Source organism: Lagopus leucura, unplaced genomic scaffold (assembly GCF_019238085.1).
Source record: "Lagopus leucura isolate 7727_CA_CO unplaced genomic scaffold, USGS_WTPT01 Super-Scaffold_100019, whole genome shotgun sequence".
Taxonomy (NCBI): Eukaryota; Metazoa; Chordata; class Aves; order Galliformes; family Phasianidae; genus Lagopus; species Lagopus leucura.
Window position 1 is genome coordinate 10,618,344 of NW_024962273.1, and position 13,882 is coordinate 10,632,225.

General features: G+C 42.8%; 1 protein-coding gene across 17 annotated transcripts in view; it reads left to right on the top strand.

Moving 5' to 3' along the window:
* CLASP1 (cytoplasmic linker associated protein 1) overlaps window positions 1-13,882 on the top strand; it is a 155,319-nt gene that overhangs the window by 34,772 nt on the left and 106,665 nt on the right. For 15 of the 17 annotated variants that reach the window (XM_042878002.1, XM_042877984.1, XM_042877987.1 and 12 more), the window contains exons 6-8: window positions 52-127; window positions 3,170-3,267; window positions 4,053-4,120. In XM_042878002.1, the coding sequence (XP_042733936.1) occupies window positions 52-127; window positions 3,170-3,267; window positions 4,053-4,120 (242 nt within the window). Of the gene's footprint in view, window positions 1-51; window positions 128-3,169; window positions 3,268-4,052; window positions 4,121-9,544; window positions 9,642-9,732; window positions 9,814-13,882 lie in introns of those variants that run through there. The other 2 variants (XM_042878001.1, XM_042877999.1) reach the window with 2 other exon arrangements.

Here is a 13,882-nt window from a genome sequence, read left to right on the forward strand (position 1 = left end):
CAGACTTGCTCTGTGGTTCACACGGATCCCCTTTTTGTTCTTTATTCCCAGATCTGGAGCTCAGAGTTTAACACTGAGTAAGATAGTGCCGCATATATGTAACTTACTTGGAGATCCAAACAGCCAGGTAAGCTTTTGCTGTGAGTTGCTTCTGAAAGTAGTGTTGAGTGCCATTGTTGGTAGGTGGGGCTCTGTATTCCAGCTGATAAATTAGCTGAAAAATGCGCTGCTGTTGGTGAATGATGTTTATGAAAAGCTCTTGGTTGATTTTGTGTGAGTCAGAGTTATAATATGCCTACAGTAGAATCAGAAATTCAATGGAACAGCATCAATCTGCAGACGATATTGAACAGAACAGGAAATCTGTCTAGGAAGAGAATTACTCCTGTACCTTACAGCTGAGTGCATGGGAAGCTGCAGGCATCCCTTCAGGCTCAGTGAAGCATCTGTGTACCTTCAGATAAGAACCAGTTTGGGCAGGGAGGGCAAATGGGACCAGACTGACAGCCTGGCCACGTGCACTGCCAGCGCTTGTATGGGGAGATTGTGAACAAGGGGCAGAGAGAAGATAAGTTGTATAGGAAACTTACATCAGCAGTACATACTGTAAGAAGTATCTGGTTGCTTCTATGTGCTTTCTATCCTGCTTTGGAAGATGCAATTGTCTGTATCTTGTCTGCTAGCTTTGTTACAATTTTAACATCCTAAATTGGGGTTGTCCCAGTTTTGTTACATAGGAGAGAGCTCTCTTGCCAAAGAGAGCTTGTAACCTAATCTGAAATTGGAAATGTGTGAGGCTAGTGAGAGAAGGGGATAAGGAAGCAGAGTTCAGATAATGTGAGGTAGTGCAGGCACCTGCAGGTTCTGAGTATTTCAGATCTCCATCCAATTCGGGTGGTGGTGTTCATGATCCAAGTTTAGAGTGGGAATGTAGCTGGAGGGAAGCGTGAGGTGACAACTGTGGAATGGGTTTGTAGTGGCTCTGAAGCCTCCCCTTGCTAAAGGGGAGGGCCGAGTGAGAAGCAGCTTCTCCCGTTTTTGCCAACACAGGGAGGATAAGCTGGTTCCTCTGTGAAGGCTTCTAAGGAAGTGTAAGATTCAGGGTGCTCCCTGTTCCTGAGCTGTGGCTGAGCAAGCTGTTACTCTGTGGAGATGTTGGGTTCAGCATGCTGAGTTGCTGCTGCACAGAGGCATTGTGGTCCTGGAATCAGCGAGCTTGTTGCAGAAACCAGAAAGCAGGTGAGGGGACTGAGATGTGTTCCCTCACTGCTGCCTTTCATGTGCCTGGCACAGCCCAATCTCAGCTTCCAGAACGGAGTGGGAAATGAGGCTGATTTAATGACTCATCTCTTGGGGACCTGTTCCACCTCATCTGTGCAAAGTTCATACCTGAACTGGTTGAACACCAGTCTGTCAGCAGCAGTGTGCCTTCTTCTGAGCTGTGGGACGTCTGGGCCATTTGCTGGGTCAGTGCTGCCCTCTCTTGGTGAAACATGATGGAGAAACAAAGGTCCCCATCAAGTGTGGCATTTTCCCCTTTTGTTGTGGGTATCAGAAGCTGTTTTCTTATTGCCCTTTCAGCTTCACACAGCCTTGCGAGCCTTCCAGGATTTCCCTGCTAGGCAGCCTGTGGCCCGGTGTGTTTGGGGCTGTTGCCACTATGGACAGAGCGGCAGCAGGGCTGCTTGTTGGGCAGTCACAGCCCTTGGCTGCTGTGGCTGGTGTGTGGCCCATGGTGACTGATTCATGCAGATATGCGCAGTGTAGTCACTGCTGAGGAGCAGTGTGTCTTCCCTCTGACCAGCTGCAGTGTGCCTCCATTTCTGTGGAGAAACAGTCTGCACGTGCTGGCCTCCCCACTTCCTCCTGCCATGCTCAGTATTGAAAGCTGCCCTGTTGGCACCTGGAAGGCTGTGTCCTGTGCTGCAGTGCTGGACTGTGGGGCAGAAAGGCAAAACTAGCAAATGAGGGCTGAAATACACGAAGGTGGCATTTCAGAACATTCTGGATGGAAATGATGTAGAAAGGGGGAGAGCAGGGTGAAAGAAGAGTGTTAGTCATTCTTCCCTAGGAAGTAGGGTGTGCATGTCTGTCCTTCCTTGCCACATAAAGCTAATTTTAGTTTGGACCCACAGAAATACCTTCTATCTAGCCCTGATGCGTTCAGGCCCAGTGCTGTTGTGCTTCCATGCTTTCTTTGTTTCCGTTTGCAGCTCTGCTCCAGCACTGGTGGTTTCAGTGTAGTCAGCAACCAGCCTTAGCTTTGGGAACCCCCTTTGTTGAGTGAGGGTGTGTGGAGGGGAAGGTTAATGTTGGAAGCAAGCAGAAGTGCGTGGCTTGATGGTATTCCAGCAGACAGAGCAGATTGCTTACCTGTCTGCCTCCCAGAGGAAGGGAGTGTTGGTATGTAAATGTGTCACTGCACTGGGATTTCCCAGTCAGTTTTGCAAGTCAGCTTGGAAACTTATGTAAAACTACATTTGCTCATACAGCCTTTGCTCCTGTGAGATACTTAGGGTTGCAGTTAAAGCCTGGGACACTCAAAAGTAAGCAATTAGCCATTAGTGATACTGCCTTTCTGTTGTGTTACAGTGAGTTTGATGACTGGCCAGAGAGTTGGGAGTTTTTAGTTCTTGTCTATGTAGTTGGGTTTTTTTTTTTTTTTTTTGCTTCTTTGCCTGTTGTCTGGACTTCAGTGGAAGTATGTGACTAAGGACCAGGAGTACAGCAAGACTACAAGGGTTGTTGTGCCTTCATTCTTCTGTTGCATGTATTTCTATGTATTGTTTTTCTTGTGCTGGGTAATGTCATCTGGATCAGAATGAGCTTTACTGCAGGGATACTTCGTGCAGTTTTGATTGGGAAATTGCTTTGTTTGTAGCAGGCCAGCTGAGTACTGAGCCTGAGTCATTTGCCCACGTGGTGACTTGGGTGACTGATTACCCTTCTGATACACATTTATCATCAGTGTGGAAGTTTGGTAAAGTTAGACCTACTGATCCTGCTGCTATCTGAAATGAAAGAATGGAAGCTCTTGTGGATGCTGTGGTTGTGCACATAGTGGCAACTGTTGTTGCTGAGAAATATGCAAATTTCTTTCTCCAAGGTAGGGCAGGGATTTATTTCTTTAGACTGCGCGGATGATTGACTTCTCACATCTCTCTTTCAGGTTCGAGATGCAGCAATAAACAGCCTTGTGGAAATCTACAGACATGTTGGTGAACGTGTAAGGGCTGATCTCAGTAAAAAAGGATTACCCCAATCCCGGTATGTTGAGAATGTCCCTATATTTTAACTGTTTAGGGGTTCTTTTTATTTCGAAAGCAAAATGAAAGGCTTCGAAAGCCTTTACGAAGCTCCACATGCTGCATAATTGAACCTCTTCCTGGGGTCAGAGTTTTTCTTCCATCCTACATGCGCTTAGTCTCTGACATTCAGGACAGAACAGAATTAAAACCCAGGATGGCATAGATGACAGACTGTACACAGGGGGAGCATTGGGAGAGGTTGTTTCAGAGGCGGGGTGCACACAGATGGAAGGAATGCTGCTGTCTCTTGTTTTCCCGTGGAAACATCTGCTGTAGTGTGGCCTCAGAGTATGATCTCTAGGAAAGAATAATGAGATGCTGTAAAGATCTCATGCTCCGCTGGGCCTGTGAGATGCTTAGGAAAGAAATGTCACGGCCAAACAAGTGTTGTGCAAAGTTTGCATTTCTTCTTATTTTTTTTCTGCAAATTGTTAAAAATAGGCAAAGTAATCATGAACTGGAAAGGTATTTTTACAATGAGATCTGCCACATCTTCAGTGTTGTATTTCCAGTCGTATTTCTTTCATCTCTGCAGTATCCCTCTTCTGTTTTTTATCAGTCATTGCATGTTGTGATTTTTTTTTTTTAATTTTGCAGTAACTCCCCTCCCCCTTGATGTTTCTGACAGTGTTCTCAATGACCTGAGTTGAAACAAAATTTGTCTTGCAACATCTTAAAGTAGGAGGTTCCTAAAGATTAAATTCAACTGTTGATTGTGGATTTCTTTCTTTAACTTCCAAACAGATTGAATGTAATTTTCACGAAATTTGACGAGGTCCAAAAATCTGGAAACATGATCCAGAGCTCAAGTGGTGAGTAGAAGTACCTGGATTCTTTTTGGTATCTTCAGTAGTTTTCAATCAGTGAGACATTCAAATGGATGCAAAGCCAATGTTCTGCTAAGAGAAACAAGTCTGAATGATAATTCACAAATGTCCGCATCACTTCTGCAGAAAACAAAATTGATGTTTAGTTGGTCAGTGCTGCATTCCTAGCAGCACCAAGAAGAATTCTGAGATCATGAGGTGTTGCTGACTGTCTTCCTTTTCCTTGACTGTCATTAGGGAAATGGAACTTCTGTTTTCTAGTCTTTGTGCATGTTACTTTAAATTGTCAATAAAGTAAAAAATAACGGAGGCAGCCTTTTCAGTTTTAATGTTCTACAAAGCACAGGGTGTGCGGATGAACATCAAACACTACTGCGTTAATGTTGCTTGAGAATTGTATTTTGCACTTTTTAAGTTCATTTATTTTGTATGTGTATGACTGGTAATAGGTCAAAGCTCTCAACAGAGGTTTATTCTGTTTTCTTGTCTGAGACTTGGGTTTTACTTGCTTTTAAACAAGAGCTTGTTGCTGCTTTTCATGTACTGCTTACTTTTAGGAATGTTTTTGAGTGAATTTCTGGTTCAAAGGAGGGAATTCATCATTCTGCCAAGAGCAGAGATGAAAAACCTGAGTTCGGTGCTGCAGGTGCCTCTTGGATTTGTGCCTTCTGCAAAGCTGAGAGTAGAAAAGATGATGTCTCCATTCTTTTCCACAGCTCTTAGAAGCCAAGAGAGTAGAGATCTCTGCTCTTTTGGGGGGGAAAATGTGTTTCCACTTCCAAGGTGCCCTTCTTCTTGCCATACTCATTTTTAAAGTACAGCAGACTTGATTTCTGCAAGAAATAATAAAATGGATTTATTTGATAATTAAGTAATATTTTGAGTTATTCCAAAATGTGTGATGTTACCTTCTGCATCTGGGAATGATGAAAGCCTATTGCAGGTTCCTTTGTGATGGAATGGGATAAAACACTTCTGTGATTTTGTGTAAAGTAGGAAAGTAGTCTGTGTAGGTAGATGATGCTTGTGGTTTATGGTATGCTCATCTGTTTATGAGTACAGTTGAGAAGCAAATGCCCTTGTAAAAAGAGGATGCAAATATTTAATCGTTAACAAGCATCTTAATAGGTACAACATGTAGATGTTCTTCTGAGATCCTAGCTTAAACTGAAACAAGCATACACTTGATCCAAATTCTTTGCTTTCCACTTGGGTAGGCTAAGGTAGAATTTCTGCAAACTTCATTTACTCTGTGGAATAGACTGGATTTTCAGAACACAAAAAGTCACTTTGATGCATTGTAGATTGCTGTTCTGTGGAGCTGGAGGAGATAGACTGTGTCTTGTGAGAGGTGTTGCTGTGGTATCATTTTAAACAAATGTGCTGGGATGATGACTGAGGGTGGGATTTTTGTTGGGTTTATTCTCTCAGAGGAGAGAAAGGATTTAGGAGTTGATCTTGGCATTAGCTAAATAAAGTTTACATGGGCTTTTCTAACCCAAATGAAGGTGTTCTTTGTTGAAAATAGTGTGTGTCACAACTGATAAGAGCAACGTTAATATGAGATAGATGAGATGTGTGTAAAAACTGAACTTCAAGTGAGAGACTGAAGTTCATTGAGATTTGCAGTGCGAGTATTAGCTGGGCAGTTATTAGTTATTATGCAGTTATAGTGCAGATATGCACGATCCTGAGTGGTATCAGAGCCATTGCTTGCTAACCATTGGCTTTAGAGGTGGTTCTGGTCTCCAACCTGCTGACCATCCCAGCACATGTTGTGGTGTGATTTGTAGTTGCTGGCACTACTGAAGATGTCAAAAGAAGCAAGGTGGGTTGATAGGGATGATCCCTTATAGACAGCTGATTCTTAGAGTGCCATCTCTCCAGGAAATAAGTAGAGGAGTGTGGGGTGCTTATAGGGTCAGAGCATGACATAGTATGGAAGGATCTCCCTTTGGTCTAACAGGATTATTTTTTTTTTTGGTCTGAGTGAAAAAAAACTTGTAGTTGCATGAGTTATTAAAGTAGTTCTCATTTGTGATATTAATAATGAGAGCATTAGTTTTTAATACATATTTTTAATATGCATTTGACGTAGAGTTCTGTTTTCCATAGTCCTGTAGGCAAGGTCCTTGCTTCTTCCTTGTCTTCCAAGAGCAGCACAAGCATGGCATGCTTGCTCTCATGTCTAACGTGTCAACAACTCTGTCCGACTTGCAGTTTATCTTGTTGAGATTGTGTCAGCTGGTGGGCAAGGCTTACCTTCATCAATGGTTCAGTAAGTTTGTTATGACTTAAAGGCAAGCTAAGTTTGTAGGGTTTCATACATCCCTCACGCCTCCTGCTTTTGAACAAAGGTGACATTTTCAGTATCTGTCAGTCATTAGGGAAAATAATAAATATTGCACAACCAAAAGATTAGCCTTTGTCAAGAAACAACTTTGTCTAGTTAATCCTTTGTATCTGGCAGAGTACAGTACTGATTATGGATGCCTATCTGATGCCATTGCTACCACTCCTTTTTGTTTGTAACCCTACCAGGCCTTGCCCATAGCAGCTGTGTGAGCACACTACCAGTATGTGGTAGTTGATATTATAGTGCGGATTGGATGAGTTCTGGCATTATGGTAAGCTGGTGTTATGTCTGAAATGCTCATGTAAGTGCCTCTCTGTAGCTGGATTGTGCAATTTCTAGCTCTCCACAAGCTGCATGTCTCCCAGAGGTTTGGGAAGGCAGATGGGCAAATGTTTGTGCAGATTTCAGTTCTGTAAGCACCTGTCTGCAATGCTGTACTGTGCTGAAGATGTATCTGCTTGCTCTGGATTTTCTGCCTTTGGATCCCACAAGTTACTTAGGTGGGGCAGGGGCTGGTGCTGCTGGCAGGGATCAGGCCATGGAACAGACCTGTCTGAAAACTAACACATTTCTTCTCAGATTCCCCTCTTAGGGTAAGGGCTTTATGTGGTCAGGGTTGAGGCATGCCTCCGAAGTGGCAAAACTAGCTGAAGTTGTCTGGACTTCCCATATTACTAGCAAAGTGTCAGTCTAATTTTGTGATCTTATGTATGAGTACACGAAATCTGTACTTCTTGGGTAGGGAAGATGGAATAAAGACAGTGGTGACTGGTGGTTGCCAGACCTGACTTCTTGCAGAGCTGTGCAGGTTGGGATGGCAAGAATTGTTTCTGAAGTGATGAAACATGTCATAATAAGTTGTCAGAGGAGAATTACAATTAAAACCATCTTCTAGCTCTGAGATTTGCTTGTGATAAGCTTTCTGGGCTGCTCCCAGTGATGGGTGGGATGAGTGCTGGTGCTGCTGGTTAAAAATCTCTCTTAACTCATGCTTCCTGAGAGACAAATTCCCAGGTGAACAAAAATTAATTCACCTTTACTAGAAAAGGTCCTTAAAAGAACAGGTCACGTCCTGACCCCACGTGTAAGTATTGCGCATCATTTCTAATCAGAATGAGTTTTGTAATGCATGATTATTTTCAGACATTTATTTACCTTTCTATACCATGAACCATTAGTGCTGCTTTGAGTTTATCTTGAATTTTATTTTTATTTTTTGCCAGATCTTGTTTTCACTGTCTGATAATACAGGAATCAAATGAGCAGTGGGGTGGGGGAGGTTTGCACGGTATGCGCAGGGTTTCATCAAGGTGGGAAAGCTTTGGTATGCTGAAGTATTGCTTGTTGCTAGGCTACCAGAGGACCTTTCTCTGTCTAGAATATGAAGTTAAAATCCATGTTGGTTTTTCGATGATTCTTAGTGCATCTCTGTTTTGTTATTTGGCATGTAATTAGTCAGCCTCTTGAAGCAAAAATTACAGTTTTTCCTCCTTCAAGCTTTCAGCTAATTATTTTTTGTGTAACTGCTATTGCTAATTATGCAGATGCCTTATTCCCCTGGGACAAATACATTTTCAGCATGAAAGACCCAATAATTGCCTGCTAGTCTGCTGCCATCTTCATGTGGCACTGCATGATGATCTGTAATTGGCTGTGATGTGGAGAGGAGCTGCTGGATGTAAACAGTTCTATTTATTGCAGGAAATCTGTGCGGCACAGATTTCCTTGGCCTCATGTGTGGAAGGACCTGAGCATAAAGCTTGCCATTCTTCCGTGGGTTGAGTTATCCTGAGTCTGACCGGGACTCTGGAAGAAGTTCCAGGACGGATTGGGAATGTAGAAAGAGATCTGCTGACAGATGCAGACTGATAGGAAGTGACCGAAACCAAAGCTATTAGCCACTAACATGTTGTAGTGCGTTTTTGTGCTCTTTCTCATTATGACATCAAAATACAGTGCCTTAACTTCTTCAATTTTATTTTTACCTAAGTGACATGATTTCTGCAAATCCTTTAGTGTGGTGGTGTGCCTCTGTTCTGGCTTAGTCTGGAGGAGATTAAACTTCCTTGTCTGCATGGAACTTTGACTCTGCTCAAAAGGTGGTAGTGGTCTTTGGCTGCGTGCAGGGAACTCAAAGCAGATCTAAGAGATCTCTCCCCTGATATGTTTATGCAGAGTAAGGTGAGGGGAGGATGTGGTTTTAGTAGTTGCCTGGTTTTTTGAGAGCTGAAGAGAAATCAGGCTTAAACAGTGTTGAAATAGCAAAGGTGATTCCAACTGCCAGAAGTCTTGTGAAGATGAAATACAGAACAATTTCTGTATTTGAGGTACTGTTTAAGGTAAATAAGCTGTCTGCTGAGTTTGTTCCCTGGTTGGTGATGAAGCTGACAGCTTAGAGGCAATTAGCTGAAAATGAATGATTCTGGATTCCCATGTTATGCTGATAGGAAAGCTAGTCACTGGATGCTGTTTTCCTGTTTATTATAAGGAGAAAACTAACCTACATATGAGGGATGTTGCCACGTGTCTGTGGGTGGGATACGCTGTGTCAACATGCATCCCAGCACCAGAATTAGACTGGGAGGGGTGGCTACGATAACACAGGTTTAGATCTGACACTCTGTGCTGAAGCTTCATGTATTTGTGCCTCACTGTGCAAATTAATTTTCCGTTACGAGTTGTTTTCTTTGAATGTTGTTTTCACATTGAAATAGAAAACAAAAATGTGTTTAAAAAAAAAAAAGCAAGGAAATGCTCCTTCACATGCACAGGGGCTGGGAAAGTGATGCTGTGATTTTTGAATCGGGACTGTTAGCTCCTTGTGCGGGATAGAAATGGGCCACGCTGGCTCTGTTTCTTTCCTATTACACAACATTGTAAATAAGCATGTTACTGCCCTCTAGATTTTAAACCCTTACATTTAAAGTGGAGTGATGTGAGCCAACAGGCAGAGGAGGACGATCAAGTGCTCAGCTGAGTGCGGAGCAGGCTTTTATTTTGGAGGAGGGGTGGCAGTCTGCTCGGTCATAGGGAGAAATCATTTGGGAGGTGGAGAGTTTGCTGGTGGGGAAGTTACAGAGATGTGCACTGCAGGGCTCAGAGCTCTTCCCAGCAGCTTGGGAGCACTGCAGATAATGACTACAGGCAAAGGTAAGTGCTAATGAATGTGCCATGGGGCTGGTGGGTGTCTTTGTTAGCCTTTCAATATTTTCCTGTTAATTTTCTTTGTAATATTTTGAAGAGATTGAGGCAGCTCGCAGTAAAAGTGAAACTTCAACAAATAGCCTGCAAGCATCTGTAGCATGGTGACATCGTGTTCAGGGTAAGCTGCTATAAAATATGATAAATGATTGATCGTTTATGGTCATATGATTGACTAGGGTAAAGGAAAAGCATGTGTTCGTAAGGACAGAGAACACATTGTGATGGGGTGAAGGGGAGCTGTTTTCAGACTGCTTTGTGATGTTTTCGAGCTGTTGCTAAGGCATTTTCATTGCTGCCTTTTGCAATTATCAGTTGGGAAGTTCATTTAATTTGCAGCTCCTTCAGGTAACAGTGAATTGTAGTGCCAAGAGTGTGCTGAAATGAGATACCACCATCTTTATGTGGTTTTGTTTTAGCTACATTTCTGTGACAGACTGGCTGTGGAAGAGGCAGGAGGGAACCAGGGCAAATGGAAAGGCTCTGGAATGGAGTTTGTGATCTAAGCACTTGTGACAAATTAATTTATAGAGTGAAAATATGTACTGCATTTATTTTTGTATATCAGAAGCCTGCGCCTCTTCTCTTTGCTTTGAGAGGAGGTGCTTTCTATTAGCCATCTTTGCAAAAGCTGTGTCTTTTTTCTTCCTTTTTCTCCATTCAGTGTACTGCTGTCCTGTTGAAATGCCTATTGCTCTGTGGAGTCAGCAGATGAAATTTAGGAAGTTTGAGAGGGCCTGAATTGCATGGATGCTGGGTGTGCTGATATTTACCTTCTCAACTATAGTCACTACAGTCCAGTGTCAATAACAAAAATTAGGATGAATTACCAAAGCTACCATACTTTTCCCATGGAAACTGCAGTAATATTTGATAGAGCTGTGGAGACATTGCTGTGTTCTCTAATATGGACTTTTGTCTCAACTTTTTTCATGTATGTGTCATATTGGTTTTACCTTTAAAACAAAGCCTGAAGTTTGCAGCTACTGCCTCTCCAGTCTCTGAGCCAGTGTGCTGGTATCTTCTGTGCTGCTTTGCCCTGCACCCCTAGCACTTCTGCTAGAAAATGAGGGGTTAAGGCTGGAGCAATATCAACTCCAGTGGCACTTTCAGATAAAAGGACTGACTGCATCTCATGATCCTGATCTGTTAGCTTTGACATTTATTATACAAGGGGGCAAATTTGTTGATAGAATGACTCACGTGTGTGCACACATCACTTTGAGTGTAGCACTGATGTAAGCCAGGCTTTCAGTTCTCAATGATTCTCAAAGAGGCAGGAGTACAAATTACATATCCTAAAAGAAGGTTGGCATCAGAAGTGAAGCTGGTTGGACTTGTTTGTGTTTTACGTGCTTTGGCTTCAGTGCTGTTGGGAAAACACAGGAAAGTATTTCACTGAGCAAAATGATGGTGTCGCATGCTTTCTGCTGCCAAGGTAAGGATGACAGTTATCTGATGCAGATAACTGTGCATGATGTCCATGAATAGTTTAGTCTCCTCAAGAAGCAGCTGAGGATTGTTGCCCTATTCTCTTTTTTTCTCTCCTTTTTCCTTTCATATTTTGATTCTGCAGCTCAGCCTGAATACTGGGTGCTTAAAAGTAGTCTCTCGATAGTTCTTGTAAGCTGATGTGCTGAGCTGTTTTTATATAGAATCACTGTTCCAGTTAGAATTAAATTGCTGTCCTTAATCAGCAGCCTCAGCAGTGGCCATAAGCTGCTTGGAGGAATTGAAATTTCTTGTAACTCTGTGTGACAGCTCATTCATTTGAGATCTGTTTTAGGGTTAAGCATGTAACAAGTAAACTGAGATTGGCTGCTGCAGCCATCAGCTTCTGAAGGGACAGCTTTCATCCCAAGGTAACTGGTGAGCCTACAGGATAGGATTTTAATAGCAGTTAGAGCATGAGACATGGGTTACTATCCTTGTGGATGGACATAGTGTTTATAATGTACCCACAGCAGCTGATGTTTCCATAAGCTTGAGATTTTAATCATTTATTCCAGTATCTAGACTAAAGAGCACATGCTTGTTTATTAAAGATCTTTGAACAATGCTTTTGCAAGCCTAAGGGTAGCCTTAAATCTTGTCATTTTACATATTCAATCAATTGATCTTATCTTAGACTAGATTGATTATGCTGTCAAGTGCCTTTCTGAGACATAGGCATACTGGTACAGATAGTGTATCTGACTGGTTCTAACATACAGCTGTAGAGTCACTGCAGTTACAGCCCTGTAAGTCAGGGGCACGAAGAGGCTATTTTCTCTAAACACAGGCATTGGTTTGTTACTCCAGTGTGAAGTACAGTTAACACGTTGTCTGTACTTGGCCCTGTTCTAGCATTACGTTATGTTCCTCCTTCATTATGTTTGCTGCTCAGATATAGTGATGTGAAATAGAGCACAACCCAACTGTAATAAGTGAGCGTCCTATTTTTGTAGCGTAGCATTAAGACAGCAAATGCTGTGTAATGACTGGGTTTCTTTTGCCCTCTGAAGGAATTAATTCTGCCTTGCTGCTCTGACAAAGGAATCCTTTTGTTGCATTGTGCAAAGCAGTTTGAATGTTTTCTTTAATTCCTCTGAAGCCCAAGACCACGGACAGCCCTGAATAATTTGTATTTGGTTTACATGTACATGCAGCCTGCAGAGAGCTCACTGCAGCCAAGGCCTCGAGAAGGAATGCTGATGACTCTTTCATTGCAGTTGGCCTTCAGAGTGAAGCCAGGTGAATGTCAGTGCACACAATGCACTGTAGAAGAAGAGGTGAACTTTTTCATTCACTATGAATGTCACCTGAATGGCAAAGCCTATAGTGGTTGGATTTCCAGCCCAGCTCCCTTTCCTCACCCACCTTTCTTCAGAACTGTAATGAACACCAGTGGTGCTCACAAGGAGGTGCCTGGTATAGGTGCAGATACTAGTATTCGTGTCCAACAAATACGAAACATCCTGGGATTTCTCTGGAGGCCAGGCTGAATGGTGATTTGACAGCATAGAGCGTTTATGTACAGGCATGGGAAAGACAAATTCACACTTTTTCCTTTACTCCCGTTCTGCTCTTTGGTGTAAATGGAGCTGACCGAGGATTTTAGTGGGAAATGAACAGGGTGCTTTGTAAAATGCTACTTGACTGTGTTGTAGTAGCCTTGTATGTGTGTGGTAGACATGACTGTATCATGACATACATTCCTGTATGAAGTGATGCTGACAGTACATTTCCTATCCCACTATATGAGATTCTATATAGCTATTCCTGTAGCTATCCCACTTAATGAGATTGTACTCCATGGCTGTGATGAGGGGAGGGGAAAGGTGCATTCATCTTCTCAAGGAATGAGGCACGTCTTCCATATCCATCTCTCCTGAGTAATGGGTTTCCAGTGTAGCAGGGCTCTGGCTCATAATGAAACCTGACAGTTCTAATTAGGAGCACTTTGTGAAGAATGGGTGTGACTTGGTTTTAGATTATTTGATTTCTTCCACTACCCCCCCCCCAAAAAAAAAAAAATTATTGCTTGTGAATGTGAGAACAGGGCAGTCCAGGAGCCAGAGCTGCAGAGGCAGTGGCTGGGGATGCATCTCTTTCTCTGTAGCTGTGCCAGTGCATTTCAGCTCTGATTTACAGTCCTGCTGTTTGAGCTTTGTGCTGGGCTGAGCTGAGTCTGCAGAGATTTCATATCACATGCAGCTTTTATGATGTGGAGAGACAATCACGCTCTTTTTCACATGAGACCTAAATAAGACCTGATCCTGAACTTCCACAGGCAAAATGTTCATGCGCCAGCTCCCTGGAACTTATTCTCTAGCCCACCAACCCCTTAAGCTTCATACTCATCTGGTGCTTTCCTCAAATGTCTGTTTTTTGTAATGTGCAGCATCTTGTCTCACTATTCTAGGCATTTTCTAAGAGTCTAAGTTCTTGCTTATGCACATGAACAGTGTGCTCCTTGCTTGCTGTTCCTCTCCACATTGTTTCCTGACACCTGTTTATTATTATGAGTTCTAAAGCAGTTTTGTCCCTATTTTTGTCCAAGCCATTCTTTGTTCATAGCAGGGTGGTAAAAGCAGCCCTGCATGTGCTGTTGCCTGACAGATCTGGGAGGACTGAGCTGTGCGAGATGTTGCAGAGCATTTAAAGATAAACATGGAGCCTTCCTTTTGTCCAGCTGGTGTGCTTTAAAA